This window comes from Corvus moneduloides, chromosome 1, assembly GCF_009650955.1.
Source record: "Corvus moneduloides isolate bCorMon1 chromosome 1, bCorMon1.pri, whole genome shotgun sequence".
Lineage (NCBI taxonomy): Eukaryota > Metazoa > Chordata > Aves > Passeriformes > Corvidae > Corvus > Corvus moneduloides.
Window position 1 is genome coordinate 114,480,513 of NC_045476.1, and position 21,445 is coordinate 114,501,957.

The 21,445-nt window shown below is 37.3% G+C and overlaps 1 protein-coding gene and 1 long non-coding RNA gene across 4 annotated transcripts in view; one reads left to right on the forward strand and one right to left on the reverse strand.

The window, feature by feature from the left end:
* Positions 1-21,445, forward strand: part of MIB1 (mindbomb E3 ubiquitin protein ligase 1) — a 78,338-nt gene that overhangs the window by 33,191 nt on the left and 23,702 nt on the right. For all 3 annotated transcript variants that reach the window (XM_032123427.1, XM_032123431.1, XM_032123441.1), the window contains exons 12-14: positions 962-1,113; positions 19,192-19,324; positions 19,706-19,792. In XM_032123427.1, coding sequence (XP_031979318.1) covers positions 962-1,113; positions 19,192-19,324; positions 19,706-19,792 — 372 coding nt within the window. The remainder of the gene's footprint in view (positions 1-961; positions 1,114-19,191; positions 19,325-19,705; positions 19,793-21,445) is intronic.
* LOC116450714 lies at positions 5,442-11,718 on the reverse strand. Its single transcript, XR_004242927.1, has 2 exons — positions 11,024-11,718; positions 5,442-10,927 (listed from the first exon to the last, which is right to left on the reverse strand). It is a non-coding gene; the product is annotated as an uncharacterized LOC116450714 (long non-coding RNA).

The following is a 21,445-nucleotide window of genomic DNA, read 5'->3' on the forward strand; positions in this document are numbered from 1 at the left end:
TCAGCTAGCAGTTGAGTCAGTGTTGGTGACAAAAGACTTCCTGACTTATATGGTGCAAGAATTTTACTGGAACATAAATCTAGTGATTTTTGCCTATGTAGCTGCAAATAAGCTTAAATGGATGTGTTTTCTCGCTGTAAGTCTAGGGCATTCCTCTTCAGTCCAGCCATTTGAGTCCTTGAATATGTACAAAGTCCTTTTCTAGGAGTAAAAAGTATTTTTTCCTTATTTGGGATATTTGAAACATAAAACATCAAGTTAAAAATATAAATTCTTTGCCTGTTCAATTATGCAGTTAAGTATTATCATGTATCTTGTGTAATATAATTTTGTATTAGCCATAACAAGTTAAAAGTTTAGTATTACTTTATGACATTGGCTTTTGCTTCATGGAAAATGATCTGCTTCAGTTGAAACAACAGATATGCCTACGTTTAATCCTTGGATTGCATTTTATTTTGATTTGCCTGTGCTTTTATTTCACACTGTCACTTTAGTATTGTCTTTTACATGGTTAATTGTTGGCTTAAACTTAGCATTTATTACTCAAAATTCCATGCCTCCTTCTGCCTGGCTAATCTTCTCTCTGTCAGTGTTAGTTTTTGTTGCCGTCCTGTTACTCATAAATTGTAATTTGGCCATCAACTCCATCTGGATAAGAGGCATGGAGAAGTCACTATCTACCTCAGTGTCTTCAGTAAGACATCTATGGGATGCAGAGCATAGTTCTGGCAGTAGTGTGAGTGTACAATTGCGGAGCCCCGGGTAGGGTTTCCCACTGAAGCATTTGCAGAACTGGAGCAATATGAGAAGCAGCTTGCTCTGAACTCTGCAGTATAACAGCACTTCCAGGTCAGGAAGAGCTGTTTTGTGTTTGTGTAGTCAGTTCTCCTAGTGATATTTTAGCATCTTTTTAATGTGGATGCATGCAAAAATTGACGTAAACTGTTTTTGGTTTTAGGATTCTGAAGGAGACACTCCACTTCATGATGCAATAAGTAAAAAGCGTGATGATATCCTTGCTGTACTGTTAGAAGCTGGAGCAGATGTTACTATCACCAACAACAATGGGTTTAATGCTCTTCACCACGCTGCACTGAGAGGAAACCCTAGGTATAGATTTCTTTTTAAAGATTTTTTTTATCCTATGTAAAAGGAAAACAAGTGCATGTGAGGGTAGAACTATGGTATTCTTTCAGAAGACCCTTAAATCTGCATGTAGTTGTGTTTCTTAAACGTCAATGTTGCTTAGCAATGCATCTTTCTAATGCTTGGTAGCCCTTACTAGAATGAAGCTGGGAGTCTGTTCAGTTTAATGCTGTACTCAGGTAACTCCAAATTCCTGAGAAATTTCCTGTCATTGCCGATTAAAGTTTTGATAAGTAAGTTAATAAGTAAGATCTTGAAGATGGAATTTTGAAATAGGATAAAAATAGTAAATACTGCTATGTTTCCCCTCTTGACTACTAGAATTGGTAAAGGGATTTGAATTTTTTAGAAATACTTATTTCTGGATAATTATTAAGTAAACCATACAGTTATAAGGCACTCTCAGGATTGTTGCATTTGATTATATTTTTCAGTATATGAAACTGTTAATTATATTTTCATAGAAGTATATCTAGAAGGAATTTTGTTTTTCAGCTTTTATATCGCAGTTCAACTGAAGAAGTTCATTTTAAGGCACAGTTTGTTTATACAAGCTGCATTCTGTATGTGTACATTCAGTTTTCAGTTAAGATAGCTTTTGAAAACTACTGCATAGATAGAACTTTAAAGAAAGGCTGTGTTGCTGATTCCTTATTGCATTGTGGATAAATGTTATTTTTCAAAGCTCTCATGCTAACAAGACTTCAGTAGTACTTTATCCTGGGGTGGAGTATTCAGTACAGTTTACACAAAAGAAGAAATGTATGTGTTTGCTTCTTTACTACTGAATTCAGCTTTTCAGTTGGGAGAAGTTGGGCAAATAAGGCTGTAAATTTGTATAAGTTCCGCCTATATTAGTATATGGGATTAAAATCTAGGTTAGTCTCTTAGAACATAGCTATCAAGACTGATAGTTAAAAAGTAAACATAATTATTTATCTATGTCTGTGGAATGGAATAATTTCACGAAGTAAAATTAGTGGTTGGAAGTGTTGATAGGATGAATAAATGTGTTTACCATTTTCTACAGTACTCATAAAAGGTCTTTAAGAGAATATGTCAAGGACCAAGTGAAGGGAGTTTCTTTTGGCATTCAGAAGACAATTCTTTCAAGTCTGACTTGGTAACTTCTTCCTGTAATGTGGATTCTTCATACTTATATAACAGCTTCAGCAAGGAGCACTGCTTTGTGTCTCAGTTACCTAGGTGGGGTATTTTTTGTTAGTTTTTTTCCCTGCAACGCTTTTCCTTAGCTCTTGTGGTAGTTGGTTTGTGTGACCATAATCTCAATATGAGATGCAGGGAAAGTGTATGGGGAAAAAATGTTCTTCATAGGCATGTGCTGGAGATTTTTCGGTGGGTGAGTGGTTTAGGAGTGACAGACCATTCCTTTGGTGGAGAGATCTAAGTTGTAGTTCAAACTGAGTCAGTTCAGTGGTTGGTAGAATGTGAGCTATAGTGCAGTTTTAATCAGAATCCTCTCTCCTTTACAGAAGTTTTTATTGGAAGTATAGGAAAATGTTCCAGTTTTAGTGATTTGAATGCTGTGTGGGTCCTCCCCATACGTGGGGTTTCACTTGAATCTAAAACAGATATTCAATATTCTTTTTTGGTTGCAGTTCTGTCTGAGCACTGCTCAAGCATGCAGAAAAAGAATTTTGTTTCCCATCACAGAAGTAATAGTTTCATCTAAAATATCTAATGCTTGCAGCATTAGATATTTTACCCGTCAGCCTGGGAAGAAATGATTGAAAATGAAACCAAAATAAATCTATTTTGATTTCTTCCCCCGGCCAAAAATTGTCATAATAGTTTGATTCACTTAATAGTTGAGTTTTATATTCCTTGAGACTTCAGTGGTACTCGTTTGTTTCATTGCTGGTTTTGTAGTTCTGCCACTTGCCTGTTTGTGAATGAAACCAAAGCCTTAATATTTACCACTTTGTTTTTCTAGTCTGGTATACAACAATGGCTATTACTGATCTGTTAAATGCACTAAGCACAAAGTTATTTAAAACACTGTTTAAAATAACTTCCTGATCTTTAGCTTGTTGCTGCTGTGGGTCACAAACAATACATTCTGCTTGAAATCTTACTTAAGGACCTATCTTTCCTCATCTAAGCTTCCCTGCTCCACCTAAACTGGAGTTTTTGTGGCTTCAGGATGTGGTGCATTATATTAATACAGTGCACTAAATTCCCCTTATACTCAAATGTATAGATATATTATGTAATTTCTGTATTATTTTATAAAAGTTAGACATGTATTCATATGTGTATATCAATGTGTATGCATTGGTGTGCATATCTAAAATTCTCAAAATTAAAAACATGCTATGGATGTAAGTATTGATAAGTTCACATACCTCTTCCTTGTTGAGGATAATAATATAAATGCATGTGTTAAGTGCATGGGTACCACAATAAACTGAAGTGGATTTCTACAGTATTTTTTCCAGTTGATGTCAAATAGGTATTTGGAACCGATTTCATTTTCAGAGCAAAACCTCTTTTTTCTTGATTTCTTACTTTTATAAATAATAGGGAGATAAATGTCCAAGAAAAAATCCACAAATTGTGCTGAGAAGAACATTCCAAAGTTTTTAATTTTTCATATGAAAACAAATACATTCTATTTTAAATGTCTGAATATTGGATAAATATTATAAGAAAGATAGCGATTTTTGTCAAAAAGCTTAGATTTTCTCAGCGTTTTATCTTCCATGGCAGTTTGGCTGTGTTTTCCACAAGTCAAAGTACAGTGTGTTTCGGAGAGCATCCTATTCTTAGTATAATATTTCTCCTTATTGTATTTTGCTTCTCTTTGTACCTTGTGAATTGGTACAGAAGGAGAACTTTTGGTTTTTGTGCTAATGTATAAAGTTGAAATATAGAATGGATGTTAGTGTATGCTGTAGGTAGCTTTAAACTTGTGCATGGGAGATAGAGCTAAAAAGAAATTTTAAATTAAGTGTGGGGAAGTTAAACTTCTATTTAATACATGGTTTCTTGTTCGTGATTTTTAACTGAGTCAGTCATATTAAAAGTGCATTTATTTTGGACTTTTTTCAAAGTACTGTGAGCCTCAAAGCTTGGCAGACTTCGCCTCTTCAGTGTTAATCAGATTTTTTTCAGACAGAAAAAAGGGGAGTAAAATTTGAAAATACTGTACAGATTGGTTATTTTTGCCATGTTATCATCTCTTGCTTGTGTTTGATCTATTCGCATACCTGTGACTTCAGATTTTTGAGCTGAAGACATGACTGTGAAGTGTAGGCGTATTTTATATCCGTTGCCCCAGTTAGTTTTAGATTTGCATTGTATCTTGTGAAGAGAGCTTTATTCACTCTGCAGCTAGCATCTTAAATAGAGGCTGCTCTTGGAGCTGACCTGACTTCACACATGTGTATGATTAGTTCTTCAGAGCAGTAAATTCTGCTGGACTTCAAATCAAAAAATTAAAGTCCTGGAGTAAAATGTAGATTTCATGTGTTGCTCTCCAGTAGCAAGGAGTATGTCATCTTTATGTTCATAAACTGGCAAGTAGGAGATTGTGGTTTAAAATAGAATTGTAATTTTTCCCCATGGTTTTCTTATTATTTAGATCTCCATTTGTTTTTAGATGTGCAGATGGTTTGAATGGGTTGGCAGTGAAATTTCTAATTGTGGCAGTTTAATTGAGAGGCGGGGTTTCTCACTTCTATGTAGTCTTAATGACTGTCTTCAGGAAGTGTCTGCAGGACTCACGGGCTGTGTTGTCATGGAGGTCCTCAGAGAGACAAGTTCTGAGGTAATGGGAGTAGTACAATTATTTTCTAAACCAGTCAAAATGGTTTTTTGCTTTTGTGTTTGCAGTTTGGACAGTAAATGTAGGTTAAGCTTAGTTGAAGCTGAGTGCAAAGAGAGCCTGTTTTTAAAATTTCTTATTAAAGTATTACGTCAGAAAATGCTTTGGAAAATGCTTTTGTTCAAGTTGGTTTGAAGAAAGAGTATAATCTCCATGAGCAGACCTATAATTAGATGGCAGATCAGCATGTAGCTGTTGAGGTCAGTGACAATTTTATTATCTTTAAATAGTAAATAATGTACCTGACAGATACAAAATGGCAAATACAGTTCCTGCCCTGTGGAGTTTCCTCCCTTGTGCAATGAAAACAAGGGGAGAGGGGTGGCTAGAAAGTAAACCTGCCCTACCAGTACTGTTCATGATAGTTTCCTTTTGGTTTTTGGGGTTTTTTCATCAGTTCTGCTAGAAGGGGCACCAGACTTGAGGAAAAATACAAGAGGCAGTAAATCATTGGGAAATGTTTATTTCACTGCTTACCTGCCTTCTTTATAAATGTTGTAAGAGATGAATTTTCACTGCATATGGACATAATGTTAAACACCAGTAGCTATTTATTTACAAATACAAACTTGAAATTTTGGAATACAGAATTTGCTATGCTCCTGGTTACCTTCCATCTTCAGGCTGCCTAGAAGTTGAGCTGAACTGCGGAGAGGACTACGAAACTGCTCTGAGCAGGTTTCTGTCCAGTTTTAAAAACATGAGAAATCCTGTAGTGATCAATGCATAGCTACAGCTGGTTGAAGGGGACCAAATCCATTGAAGAGGTGATTTGGTTCCATTTTACCAGCTTTAGCAAAGCATTGGAGTGCAGGAAGCTTATAATTCGGTAACACATTTTAAAGCACATGAACAGTGCACAAAGAACATGTGGCTTTCTTCTATGTTACACAATTTGTTTCTTGTCAATGCAAATTTTTAACTCTTTCACTAATTTGGAGATGGCAAAATGAAAAACTGTGTGCTAGAAAAGCTTGTACAGGTTTGTTCTGTCCTTGAGTATTTCCTTGATGATCTTTGGATGAGTCTCAAATCAAATCATAGTTACAGTTTTAACTTTTTCCTGTCTAGTGTAATCAAATTTTAGACTAGATTAGAAATTCTCAGACTGCAGTTTCTAATCATGTCGAGCTCCCTTATTTCTTTACGTTAAACTTTACTGGGGAAGAACGTTTCAGTTTCCTCGTCACCCTCCTGCTTCCCTTCCCCCATTCATTTTCTGGCAGGTTCCCTTTTGCAGCTGCTTTTATGCTGTAATTGGTTAGCACAAATATAAATGTCAAGTGCTTTCAATTCCATTGCTATATCTCTGGATAGTATTAACTTCTTAGGAATGATTATATAATATAGCAGGATAGATTTAATTTTTTTTACCCTGATACTATATGTAAACACTTTTAATGCCAAAAAAATACAGCTTTTAAAGATTTATCTGCGGTTGCATCTGATTTCTTCTAAACTAAGATCTTTAATACAATTGTGCAAGCTCACATAGCTTTTTTATGTCATACGGAATTCTTTCTGAGCTTTGACTGCGGTGGAAAGTAGGGGATAATGTTAGTTCAAACCATTCCCTAGTAATGAGTATGTCAAGGATAGTCTACATCTGTTTGTTGCATAGTCTGATGATGGTGAGAAGATTTATGTAAATATATTCCCAACACCATGTATCCTAATAGAAATGTAGCAGGTGTGTCACTTGGACTTAAGCATCAAGATGGCTATAAAATGAGTTTCTATTTTTACCAGTTATAGAGGAACTGTTTTACAGATACAGCTGCTCAAGTGTGCTTTTGGATGGCAATACAGTTTCATGTACTGGCCATATCGGGACAAAAAACGGCTGTGGAAAAAAAGCCGTGTAGCATTTGATAATGTCAGCATCTGTTATCCCTGTCAGTCACACAGCTGAAATGTTTGAGTTACAACTGTGTCAGCAGATGCCCAAAGTTCAGTGTGTGCTCGGTTAAAATTGAACAGCTGATCTAAGTGATGGATGTGACATTTTAGAGTGACTGGATATGTATTCTTAGAGATATGCTAACATGAACTAGCAGGAAGCAATGTCAACGTATAATTTTAACTTTTGTATCACTCCGAACTGTCATTTTGTGTCAGAATAGCGTTGCAATTTTATACAAGGGAGAACAGAGTATGATAAATTGTTACCAAAAACCTTTCAGATAAATTAAAGCTATTAAAAAATTGGTCTCATACAGTGGAAGCTAAATCAGTTGGTGGGGAGCACAGGAACTCTTCAGGAAAGAAGAAAGTGCTTAGCAATTAACCCCTCAATGAAACTGTTAGTAATACCCAATTGCTTCTGTGAACATGATCAAGTTTAGTAGCATTGCTTTATTCCGCAAAGCTACTGCAATTTGATTTGTTATCCCACTCTAAACCAGGTTTTAATTTAGGTGTTAAGATACTGTAGCCTTCGTGTCGAAATAGCTGCTCCTAAGAGAAAGAGCTTTAAAACAAATATTGAAACTTTGCTTTCTTAAGCAGGTAAGATAGTATTTCTTCTTGTATATATATGAATATGTAGTTTCAGGTGTTAAAAATATCAGGCTACATATATTATTAGCTGTTTGAGAATTATGGGAGTATTTAAAAATAAGTTCTCCATCTAAAAATCATGCATTGCCTTTGTTTATTTTTCTTGTTTGTTTTGGTTGGGTTTTTTTTTTTTTTTTTCCTCCCAGACATTTTAGTAAGCAAAGGGATACAGTTAGAATCTTTAATTTGGGCCAAATGTGCCTACTTATCATGGGCATATCGTATTTAATAACTGTTTTTAGAAGGCTGCTGTCATGAATAGAAACGGCTGGATTGATGAGTGGGGAGTTCTTTCCTCATTTTTTTCCCTTGTTCCTGAATTTGATGTTGAGTATCTTTACTTAGGGATGATATGCACCACTATATTTTGATTAATATCGCTTTTAGAACTTGAAACTGTTGCAGAACTATTTCTCATGTAGTTCCTTTAATTTTCTGGATGCTACAATGTCTTTTTTTTCCATGGCCAATTTTCTGAAATTTGGATTTAAAATAAATTCAGCTTATTTGAAAATAGTATTTAAGATAACTTACCTTTTAGGCTGTAGTTGTCATTTGTGTTTTCATTTAGGAATCTGTCAATAGCTTTAATCCGCTGACTAGCAACTCTGGCCTAGAAATCTCTGTATTGTGACTTTCTGTGCATAAACCTGACACTGCACTTTGTATCGAAGAGCTCAGTGAGCATAATAAGTGCTGATTTGGAGAAAATTCTAACTTAAGTCTTACAAAATTGCAGAAGTTATGCTCAGTTATTTTGGCTATCATTTTCTCTAGATCACACCTGTAATTCTTTAGCTCTTAATACTTGTCTCAGTTGCAACCTGTGGATTAAATGTTCTATGGTAGATGCAGATTTAAGTACTACCATCTGAAGTACGCAGAACAGGCTGTGATTACTAGAACAATGGCTTGTTTTTATGAGATGCATTTTGATAACCAGCCTTTTAAGTTTAGTTTAAAATCTATTAAGTGAGGAGTACTGGTAATGATGAATTTTGCAGCTATGCTGCAGTCTTAATTGGTGCATTTCAAGGTTTTATTTCCAGCCTTACTTTGAATTCTGTTTGCAGCTAATATTCTGCTTATCAGCTGTTAACAATTCTTCCTACCCACATTTATAATCACTTAATTTAATGTTTTGTGATTTGTTACTAGCAAGTATGAGTTATTTTGGCAATACCAGCTGACCCTTAGCAAGCCAATTTGTCACATGAATGTCATTCAAACAAGAGGGAAACCTGTTTCTTCCAGCAGCTGTTTAGTTTCCTCTTACTGGTTGTTCCTTGCCTGCCAAAAATACATACTTCTTTACATTCCATAGCATTGTATGTTCATATGGGTACATAAAGAAGTATGTGCTCTGAGCAGGTACACACAGAGTTGCTTGACTGCCTGTCAGATGAACCTGAAAAGTATTTTGCTGCTTTTTCTTGCTGTCATTAAGTAAAACTGGCTGACAGTTCATTGGAAGGACAACAGTTCTGATTAACTGATGATAGAAAATAAACTTACTATGCTAACTGAACTTTGCAATGTAAATTACCTGCATAGTGTCTTAAAGCTGGGCATAGTTCATTGTTTTGGGATGGCACTGATGTTAGAAGTGCTTTTCCATATTTTTGTAGCCTCTTGCTGTTCTGAGTGACCATGTTTAAGTAGAGTTGAATCGCTGGTAGGTTTGCAATGTCTTTTCTTAGAGTTTGTAGTCCACTATGAGAACTTCAGCTTCCTCCCAGGTCTTCTAGTGGATTTTCATGCTGGGGTAGAGTTTGCATCTAGTGTCCTGAAGGGAAGCATAGACTGATCTAAAATAGCAGTTATAAACTTATTTTCTTACCCCGGATCCAACTTCTATGCTTTTGGTATCCCATCCATTATTCTGCAAACTCTCTGCAGGTTTATACTTATTTACGCTGTATTTCAGAGTAGTTTAAAAACCAAAACAAAAAATAAAGCAAAACAACAGCAAAAAAACCCTCACAAAAAAACCCAACCCAAACACAAAAGCACATGTCGCCAGTGATCCTGCTTATCGTAAAGATGGCGACATTGAATTAAGAAAACAACCTCTAACTGCTGTGACAGGATTTGGATTGTTAGGCCGAAGGTCACATGTGAAAGCTAATACCTATTCAACAGTTCTGCAAGCAGCTTTTCTTGTTTTTAAAACTGGCACTCACCTGCTTCAGTCAAAGTCTTGTCCACCCTTGAAATATTTATGACAACTAAAATAATTAACTAAAAAAAAATTAACCTAAACCAAACACAAAAACCTCACAGAAACAAAGCCCAGGTTTAACCTTGTTTCGTAAGATTTTGTGCGACTTGGTTTGGAACAGTGGTTAAATACTTGATGTGCAGTACAGCTTTGACTTCTGAGGGACTGTCGAATATAGCTTATGGTTGCTTAATATGTATTTCAGGAGTTGATTTGGGTTACAGTAAAGAGTAAGCTTTGTCTCTGTAGCATTAGAAGGTAAATTTGAAATAAGCTTAACAATTAACCGTAATAGTCGTAAGGAAAGCTGAGAGCAGAGGAAGTAAGAATTTCTGCAGCTCATGACAAAAACCTAGTGCAGCTGATAGAGAGCAAATCAGAGTGTAGCAGTAGCTAGCACAGTAGTACAAGGAGAATCAGCAATGCAGCATTAGAATCACAGCAGTCACATTCTAGTTTTTAAGTAGGCTGTTTTCATGTACGTCTGATATAAAGCACCTTGAAAATTTTGGCTAGACCTATTTGAGAACTCAGCATTGCACTACCACACTGTTTATTAGGTTCTCTTTTTCAAGTTTGTACATTTTTAGTTGTGCATAGGAAGATAAGAATATATTTCACTGAAATGAACAACCAGTTAATGGCATTACAATTTATTAGTTTATCTTCTTTAAAAAGAATTCTGCCTACTGAGCAAGTTGGGATTTGGTTTTATTTTGTTTCTTTTTTTTTTTTTTTTTTTGCTATGAAATTTTGACTAACAGTTTTTTTCTTTCAATCTCCTCTTTACACTACAAATGCTTGGTACTTTAACACACTCAAAATCAAGCTGTTCCCAGAGTAGAGGGATTAATATAACAATTTAAAAAGCAGTCTAGTAAATAAGATATACATGCAGAAAGTCATAGGCATCCTTTAAACGTGCAGAATAATGCAGGTCTCCTGATGTTCTGTTACCTGTAAGCTTAGTATCATGCAGCATTTGCAGTTGGAAGAGAGGTAATGACCTAGAGACACATCAGCAGCAGCCATCTCATCCTGAGTGCTCTCTCACTCTATTCGCTGAATCAGCTCTTCGTTACATGGGAGGGGGAGGCAAGGGGGGGCGAATGTCGGTGCATACAGTACCTCACCACCTTAAATAGATAAAACTTAAAAAAAAAAGGCATGAAGATGGGTGCCTAATTGGCACCTTCTTCCTTTCTTTTGAATGCTAAAATACGGATGATGTTGTATAGAAATTATACCTTATGTCTGCTGGACTGAGAGTTAAGACTCCAAGGATAGATGCTAGGAAGCCAAGGGAAGGTGAACTTAGCTCACTGTCAGCTGAAGATAATCACAGGCAAAAAGAAAAAATAAAAACCCAACAAAAGACCAAAACCAAGCCCCCAAAAGTTGGAGTTGCTTCCAAAAAAAAAATGAGAAAAAGGCACCAAAAAAATAGCGATCGTCTCCCCCCTCCCCCGGCAAATATTGGTTTCTTCTAGTTCCTTAGATATTGCACTGCATCTTTTCTTGCTTGAGGTTATGTTTCCAGGCTTAACTGTAGGCAGGTCTGTGTTGAAGCTACTTTCCATCTTCAGAGGTCAAGTCTGCTCGCGAGGTCAGGGCTCCCGCACACACACTACAGAAGTCACCAACCGTATTTCCCACTTAGAGGGCACGAGCAAAACTGTTACGGCTTTATAGGCAGCTAAGCATTTGAAACATGCACTCCCAGGCAAACAGGCTCTCTTGTGCCTCTCTCTTCCCTGACCATATTTAGTCAACCATTGCAAAAAATAGTCTCTCAGCTGTCGATTGTCGATCTGGCAGCAAAGGGAGCCTCTATCCAGCTCTCTGCCTATTGATTGTGCAGCCTGCACTTCCACCGCCGCTTAGCCATTTGTCCCCAGGTTTTTTTAGCACTGCCAAATAAAGCTCTCTCTCGTGTTTCCAGTTAGATTTCCCAGGTTTTCACTGAGCTTGCGCTGCTACTAGTAAACCCTGATGAGGTTGTCACTATACTTAGAAACGTTTGGGGCGGGGGGGGGAGGAGTGGAAGAGGGGAAAAATAAAAGGCAGCCCTGCTAGTAACAAGGCAGGGACTTCATGCAGATATAGAACAATAAATATCCTGCGCTGCCACAGCAGGTTGTGTAACCTGGTTTCTTGATCAGTGAAAAATGCCGTGACTAACATGTCGATTAACCCGAGCTCTGAGTGGCCTCAATCTAAGTTTTCAACTGCAAATCATACAGCTATTTTATAAATAAGAAGTCTGTGCCCATTTGTAGCCCTGCATTTCCATATTCAAATCAAGTTAGAAGTTATTTGAAAAAACTTCAATTATTAAATTAATATAATTCCATACCATTATGTTTAATAATGCCATAATATTTTGTTTGTAATGCTTATCCATAAAATAACATCTAAAGGAAATAAATGCATGTGTAAATTAGGTGCTACTGTTCTTTAAAAAAAATTATAGAAGAAAAGAATAAAAAAGAAATTAAGGGAACAACTCATTGCATTAATCTTTCATGTTTACAAAATTGGCTCGTGGCAAGCCTAATAACTGCACATTCAAAATATGGAGATGGATTTTCATATTCATGGGAAGGATATGCAATATTTTCTTTGAAAAAGAATAACCGAAATGTAGCCATTTAAATACAACAGTTAGGAACCCAAATACTTCAAGACTTTCTCTGTATTTTGCAGACAAAATCTTTGCTAGGGAGCAAGATGAAGAATGAAAAAGGTGAAAATACCTCAGTCTAAAATTAAACAAACTTATTAAATCAAAATACCATCTCAGTTAAATTGCTGTAATTAGTAGTTACATATTTCAGTATTGAAGGGTAGAGAGTGAATTGCAAAGTCCTGAGCAGACCAGTATCTTGGATTTATACTTCCCTTGCTGCTTCTTTTTATGTTGATTTTATCCTGTGCTTGGTAACTGTTTACCCTGTAACTTCTGTTGCTTTCTGGTAAAAGTCAGATTTTTTCTTTTCTCTTTGATTTCATAATTACACACTGAAGACGAAGTCATTGTGCAATACATTTTTGTGAATTCTGTGTAAATGTATATACCTCACTGCTTCTTTGGTTACGTATATATTGAAATTGATTTTTCAAAACCAAGAGATGCTTGAAAATCTGAGAAGCAAAAAAAACGGAAACAGCCTGCCTACTTAAACTTGTGCTAACTAGGCCATTGGTCAGATATGAAATATTAAACTCTTAATTTCAAGGTACAGGGTGCTCAGTAATACCAGTCTAAGGTATTAATCTCTTCCTGTTGCTTGTTCCCAAGAGATGGATACTTCCTTCTTCATTCTTCCAGTGGTTCTCTCTGTACTGCACAGTGAGTATGGTGTGAATCAGATCAGGGAGCTGATTTGGCTTGAAGTTGTGTGCTGACGTGCACTTAGGATCGTATGGTTGCCAAAAATACCACTGTCCTGCTCCTGTGTTACTTCTTGCACTAATTTGGTACAAATGTTTCTTTGGCTTCACAGTGAGCAGGCTTGGAGTACTATTCCATACGAGAAATCATCCAGCAGAAGGGGATGACCTTTCAGATGCTGTGTTAGGACCACTTTTTGGTGGAGGTTTTTTTGAGCAGAGATGGTAGTCAAGAGGACAAAAAAGGGATTTAGTTAAAAGTAGTTTTGCTTCTGTTGTGCTGTAAAATGCATGTCAGACTACACAGTCTTAAAAGAAGACTTTGCTATGGAAGCTGTCCTTAAATCTGAACTGTTCCTTCAACTGTTTGAGGCTCTAACAGGAGGCAGGTGAACGGGTTTAGCTGAGCCAGGGTTGGGAGTCTGGAGAGGAGTATGTGGAGGTGGGAGGTGGTGTGTGTGTGGAAGATACTTCAAGCCAGGATTACTGTAAAATATATTATGAAACCATGTCACACTGAGACAGTGGAAACCTAAGCTGAGGGAGGAGAACAGCACAAAAGTAGAAAAACCTGTAATAGAAAGTGCAGTGAATCATTACAACCTCTGGTGATAGGATTGCTGATAAGTTTATGCTGATCTAAGACTTTGCTTCTGGAAAGGGCGGTCTGCCCTCCCCGCAGCTCTGGCTTTGTCATTTCCTTACTGCTTTTGCTTTTAGTGATCATGAAGTTGCGGGGTAGGTTGGATTATCTCATTGATCTGTCTGAAAGCAAACTTGCCAAATCAGGAATCTGGCAGGTTGTTTCACTTGCTAGAAAATGATGTGTCTGTAGAGCCAACATAATGCAGGAACTGAAGTGCAGGGAGAAAAGTGGGGTTGTGTCTTTCAGTAGCAACTTCAGTTAAATGTGCTTATGCAGATTGTGAAGTAGCTTTTCTAATTTTTTCTGCCTAAATACGTGTTTTTGAAAAACCTTAACAAACAAACCCTGATAGGCCAAACAAACAAACTCACCCCACCACTATCCCACAAACCCTCAGCCTTCTTCATTTACCTCATTTTGCAGTCATATTGCATTTGATGGCAGAGAATCTCCTCTAGTTTTTGTTCATGTATTTTTTAAACAGGATGTAAGGATGCCTTTGCAGTTGAGACTGCTAAATCTGGAATTGTTTTTATACAATGAGGTGCTAGCTTCATCTTGTTTACAAGTACTTTTATCTTGTAGATTTTCCAAATAAACCCGTTACTGTATGTTGCATTCTCAGATAGTGCTGATGAGCATCTGTAAAAATTCTGTAAGCAAAGTACTGCATAAACCCCAACATTTTATCTGTAGGTTGGTAATGAATAATATACTGTATACTAACTTTTCATCATAAGAATAATTTTCTTTTTTGTATGTCTAATGTCGGTAACTGGTGTTGAAACAAGTGCTCTGTTTGGCTAAAAATGAATTAGTGTATTGTTCACATCTGTGAGGTATCTTATGTTGCAAATACACAATTCATACTGCTGAATTTCCATGGCAAGGTGGTTGGAATGAGATGATCTGTGAGGTCTCTTCCAACCCAAACAGTTCTATGATCCTATATATGTTATGCTGTGGTTCCAGACTCTCTTAAAACTTGAATTTAAAAAGAAAAAAAAAGTATTACTCGTGTGGCAAGGTCAAATAAAGATGCACGCAACAGCAGCATTTGCTGTTACTCTTCTACATCTCAAATTAAATGTAGCACCATATTAATGGATTTTCCTTCTACCAAATCACTTGTAACTCTTAGAGTCTGGACTGTCATTTCGTGGGGATGAATTATGTTGGGCAGTGTAAATCATTATACCCCCAACAGCTGTGCCTGGGAAAGCAACAGATACCTCAATCTCAGCCCCCTATATACACATGAGCTTTCTTGTTCCTTTTTGACTGAGCACATGTTTAGCTCCTAGAAAAGAAGCAATAGTTTACTCATCCCTATTAAAGCTTTACAGATAACTCCCTCAAAAATTCTCACTGAAGTTTTTCTTTTGTTGTTCCATTAGAAATTTTCAGAAGTTGAAAATGGTCATCCAGCTAAAAAGGCCCAAAATCTTTATGAGCTTCCTGCTAAGGTGAAAATAATGCATACCAGCAAATACCAAAGCTTACCTGTTACAAAATTTTTTTATTGGTGATTCTTTAGCAATAATATACAAACAGCATAGTGATGGCATAAGTTCAGGGTTTCAGTGAAGAGTTTTAAGCATTTCATCAATAATCTTTGCAGCTCCTCAGTAATCTATTACAGTTGAATACACTGAAGGTGATAGTTTGAAAAGTTTCCTTTAGCTGCTTTCATGATCAGGGTTGCTAATATATTTGCTGATTTCTTGATCTTTTCAATACAACTACAGTGAAAGCAGTCTGTGGACTGTTTAATGTATACAAGATAAAAGCAAGTTTTCACATCTATGTTGTGGTCATAAAAACAGAGCAGTACAACCCAGCTTCTTCTATACTTCATGGGGAAGAGTGAATCAAGAATTACTGTGTAATTGGCAACATCAATTCACTAATATGACTGTTTATGATGCAATGTATGCCTGTTCCAGTGAGTGCTGCTCTGAATGGTAGCCACTTAGCTGTCAAAATTTTGGCAGCAGCTCGAGAAAATCCTGCAAAAATTGAAAGAAACTACCTCTCATCTAATGAGGAGGAGGATGCAGCCACTGAGCTGAATTTACCATTGTAGCATATTAATATCTTGCAGAATTTTAAGGTGTCATTCCATGAAACAGTCCTTCTATCCTGCTGTCCAGTAATATAGCATGGTCTGGAAGAGAGAGAGAGTCTTTTTCTGAATAAACAGAAACAACTCAGTATTGGTTCCTGGCCCTTTGATGATTTGCTGTGAACAGTAAGATAAAAATCCATTCCACACAGAAGCCATTTATTTGTTTTGGTGGTCCTTCTGTTTTTTCCAGTAAGACCAATGCATCTTAAAAGCATCCAAAAATGCAGCAGGCTTCTCATTTCTCTGAAAGCAAGATACCTCCAAATATTTTTCAGTCAAACTTCAGATAAAAATTTTTCAAATATAAGACAGCAAACTAAAGATTTGAAAGAGGATATGATAAGGATAACACTCACACAAACATTAAGATGAGTGATTTTTCTTCACAGCATATGAAATACTGAGTTGATTGGTTTCTTTTTTTTGTTTCAAAGATGAGATGTGTTAAAGAAATGTCAGTAGTATTTCTGAAGTACATTTACTTATCGAGGCATCTGATAAAGTGTGTCAATGTACTTTAAATTCTATTTCTCTGTGGAGTTGGCAATTTTCTTATTTTCTTACTGAAGAAAAAGATATAAAATATCATTGAGTTGGTTAGGACAGTTTCTTGTTTAGTGACTAGAGCTACTTTGGGGAGAAGCTGGCTGTAATTAGAGTATAGTGTTGATGCCCTTCCACAGTGTTCCTCAAGTTGTAGTTGCAGTTTTAAGAAAAATTTCTTGGTTTTTTTTTATTAGGTTATTGTTGCTCCACCTTTTCCTGGTCACTCAGAGTAGTCATATTGCTTCTGTCAGTCACAGGGAATTTTCAGGAATTTTTTATTGTGTTTTAGACTATCCACAGTAGATACCCTAGAGCTTTATGGGGTCTTTAGAGGCGCTGAGCCTGGCAGGTGAAGATAAAGAGCTTACATGACATGATGCCCTGTGGGAAGCCACTGTAGAAGGCTTGTTGTGCTGCTGGTTGGTACTGTGTGCTTTTTATCAGCCCAGCATTCTGAAGAGCTGGTGTGGTGGTGTGCCCAGATACAGTCCAGCTACCAAGCAAACCACAGTGCTTCAGACTTGCTCCCTGCCTAAAGCAGCTAAACACAGTTCTGACAGTGCCAGCATTTGAAAATATGGTGTCATTTCATTACAAAATAGACTATGTTTATCAGTGCAACTAGTATTAGTTTATTTTGCCACGTTTCATAAAGCTTTGGTAACTTGAGTTTTACTAAATTATATCCTTAATTTTGAAAAATCCTGCGTAAGTGAATCTCTCAAAGAATTAATGTTGCCATTGTTTGGTTTTTTCTGAAGTATTCTAGTCTTTTCTTCCTAGCATGTGAGAGAGCTGTAGAAGGCGTTATGAATAGAAGCTGAGCAATGGCTCACAATGAGCAATGTACAATCTGTTAAGTGTTGTTGTCTTAAATTGTTGTGTTTAAAGTGACTTGGACTGTGAGGAAGTGAGAAGCTTTCTGCCAGGAAAACAAAAAAATCCTAAGAGGCTGAGATTGTCTTCTGTCCACTCTGAGGAGGACAAACATCCAGAGCAGCCTGGCTGTGGATGCTCCACAAAGCAGTTGGTTTCCTGTGGGTTTGTATGATCCTGTGGCCTGAAGATGCAGTTGGTTATTTGTGGTTCCTTTAGACACTCTGTTTGTGGGCGGGGAAAAAGTGTCACTTAATACACCATCCTGGCAGCTGCATCTTAAGTGTGAAACCAAGGGTTATGTTGTGTACTCAGTAGCAGGAGAACTTGGAGATACATAATAAGCAGGGTCTCTTATGGGAGCGTCTGAACAGTGTGTAGGAAGGAGTGCACTTCCTTACTGGTACAGTAATCTACCTCACAGACTTTTTTTTCTGCTTTCCAGGAGGGCTTGTTAGGGTGAGCTGTGCCCAGACACAGCTTTTAGGGGGTTTTTAATAGGAAATGCATTGGCTTGCTCTAAAAAAACAGCTTAGGAGTGAATAGTGCTTCACCTCAGTGTGGATGTTCAAGGTGACAGATGATTGGAATGAGCTGGGAGCTCAGTTATTACTTGACAGGGCAGTCATTCATACCTGTTGTGAGTATTTTTAAGCAAAAGCTGAGAGGTTCAATTTATGAGGCTATTTCTGAGGATTATTGAGATCCCACGTTTTTGATACCAGAGGTCTAATGAAGAGCTGTTTAATTCACATACATTATCTGCCTTGCAAGGCACTGTGTGACTAAGTGGTTCCACTTGCATTAGCAACTATTACTTGGGTTTTAAAAGTTTGAATTTTGTGCAGCAGCTCTGTTTCTCCTGTAGATAGCCTGTTCCTTCAACACTCTGAAAACATCAGATGACAGAAGAGGTTTCTTGGCACAAGATTGTAGCAGTTTCTGGTTTTCTGTTTGTCTTTAAGAAACTGTCATAAGGGAGCTGCATATGCTGTTTATAAAGATAAGACAATAAGGGATTTAAGTTTGGTAACTTACATATTCCAAAAGCTAAGTGAAGACATGTAGGCTGAAGAAAACTCTTCCTCAGAGAATACAAGATAAACATATTGCTCAATCCAGCATTGTGTTGTTAATACCCTTAACACTTCAGTCTTTGGACTTCATTGATTTTGGTCCTCATTAATACTTGTAGTAATCTAGTTGCTTTTCCCCGCCCTACCCCCTGACTACCAGACACTGCCATGGTATGTTATACTCAACCATTATATGTTAAGAAAATATCCCACTAGTACTCACTTCACAGTTTCAGCATTTATTTTGTCTGTGCTTAAGAGATCTCACTCCATTTTTTTTTTTTCTCAGAAACCGAGTTTTAACTGTTACAGCCCATGGCATCAGTTTATAAACTGATGATTTTAAAGAAATCTAATGTAGTGGAACTTGGTCATTAAATACTTAAGTAAAGGACACTATAAAGATTTTGAGGAAGAAAATCCTTTTGTCTGTGTTTCAGAATTTGTTCGAATACTTTCTCAAGGTAATTTTTTACTGCTAGATAGCACTCTTTTATAAAACAAACCTGATCCTCACACTGTTCCAGGCATTGTGTGGTTTGTTTGTACTCTTTAACTAGAAGGAAGTGAACATGAAATTACTGTGCTTTGAAACTGTTGGTATAGCTTTTCACCCACTTTCTCTGTTTGAAAAAATATTAGGGTTATTTTAGCTACTGCTACATAGTTCTGAGAATTAATATTGTTCTGCTGTTGTCATTCAGCATACATTGTAGGAGTGTTTGTGCCATCTCTGCATGTTTTTTTCAGTGCAATGCGTGTGTTGTTGTCCAAGTTACCACGACCGTGGATTGTTGACGAGAAAAAGGATGATGGTTACACTGCCTTACATCTGGCAGCTCTCAATAATCATGTGGAAGTGGCTGAACTTTTGGTGCATCAGGTAGGACTCTTTTCTCAGGGGGATTTAAATGTCATGCTTTGGTTAACCATCTGATATGAATATAGTTGGCTGCTTTATGCCTGCAGTTGCAATGCAGAAGCAGTGGAGCAGGGAAGGATGTGTTGAGCTCCAAAGGTCAAGCTTGCCTTTGAGATTGTTACAACGGCCTAGTGGTGCAGAGGGACTGAAAAATTTGATACCTAGTTTCATTCAACAGATTAACATCTGTACAGTGAATAATTAAAGTATTTAATCACTTCTGTTCTCAACTCCCCTAACTAGAAATCATATTCAGGGTCATAGTCAGTGTCCTAATGGACTGCCTTGCCTGTAGATGAATTGCTGGGATGGTAATGCTCTAATGCTTTGAATATCTTGCAGGGCAATGCTAACCTGGATATCCAGAATGTTAACCAGCAAACTGCTCTGCATCTTGCTGTTGAACGACAGCATACACAAATTGTTAGGGTAAGTATCTTATTTGCAGTAAGCCATATGGTTAATGGCATTTGACTAAAGCTGATGGCAGCTGTTAAAATATGGATACTTCATGAACATTTAAAAATTATTTGACAACATGTAGTCACTGCATGTTTGTTTGATGTATTTTGTTTAGTTCAGAAGCCTGCCAACTTGCACAGAAGGTCAGTCAGCAATATGAATGACACTTCAGGAGTGCTGAATTTTTGTACATGTACATTATGGTTTCCTCTACGTGGTTGCCAATTCCAGCATCCCTTCTTGTTGAAGGGATGTGTTCTGCTGTTACTTGTCTGAATCTTGTGGTGCTGTAAAGGGACCTTCAAATAGCATTTCTGGTGCCTCTTGCTGTATGAGTAATTATTCTTGCTCATAACTTTTGCAGATTGTAACACAAAACATCTTTTTTATGACCTTAACTAGTTTTCAGTCTCTGAGTGTTAAACATTCCCTGCTCTTAGCTTGGGAGAGCTATAAGTGGTAACAGTAGTACCTTATTGGTGAAAGGGCTGCTATCCTGGTTTTTTTGCTTCCATCGTTGCAAAAGTTAATACTTCAACTTAACAAAGCTTTGTTACTAGCACAGGAAATGGGAGTCTGGCATAGCTTGTCGTTTCTGGCCTGTGTGCACTGTCATACAGGACCTATGTGACTGAGTGTTTGCCTTGCTACTGTGGGCTTTTGAGGCTCAGAGAGAGCACTCACTGCTCTCAGAGTGGGTACATCAACCTTGCCTTGGCCTTTGGCATAATTTTTTTGTCTTTGTAGAGTCATCTAGTATGAAAAACTGTCTCTTATTCAGGCCTACAGAGAATTGTCCCCCCTAGGCAGACCTGTATTCTGTTAAGCGTTATTTTACCATAAAGGTTTCTCCCTTTCCGAGGGCTGATGGGTGTGATCCCATTACAGTGAAACATGTGATATGGCCCTATATCTGGAACTGCTTGCTACCAGAAGAATGGTTTCCTAGAGTCAGTGCCACTTGCATCCTGCAAGGTATTTGGCAGCTATTTGGTGAACTCTTGTGCCCTTCTGGAACAGACAGAGTACCTGGGAATACAACATTAATGTAGCAGATGAGCAGGAAGGTAGGCATGTAGAACTAGCATGTGCATTGGACTGACATGCTTATATCTGAGAATGTTTAAGTGAATGACCCCGTATCCGTTTTTCAGAGCTGGATTAACTTTAAGGAGTCCTAAAATAGCTCATGCAGCCATGCAAAGAACATGTTGGCTCCGTATTTCAAAATTAATTCCTACTGGATACCTTCCAGGGCTGGGTTTGTACCCTCAGGCATTTGTGGAATAGTGGTCAAAGGTAGCAGGGTTCTTTTAAAAGCCCTGCTGCCATGACAAAGGGTGGTGATGACAAAGGTTGCCTTTTAAAAAATTACTTCTTTTTAAACTTCTGCAAAGACTCTCAAGTTCTATGGCAGTCAGGGATTCCAGGAGAAACTCTAAGCAGTAAATAGCTAGTGGCAGACACAAGATACGAATATGAGAAAAGAAACTGGACCAGAGTAAATCCATTTAGAGAGTGTAAGAAGTTGAGACTAGACTGTCTCAACTATTAGCTTGTTTTCTTGGTTTCAGTTGTGGAAGAAAAGGTTGGGGAAAATGATAAGCTGCAAATGATTGG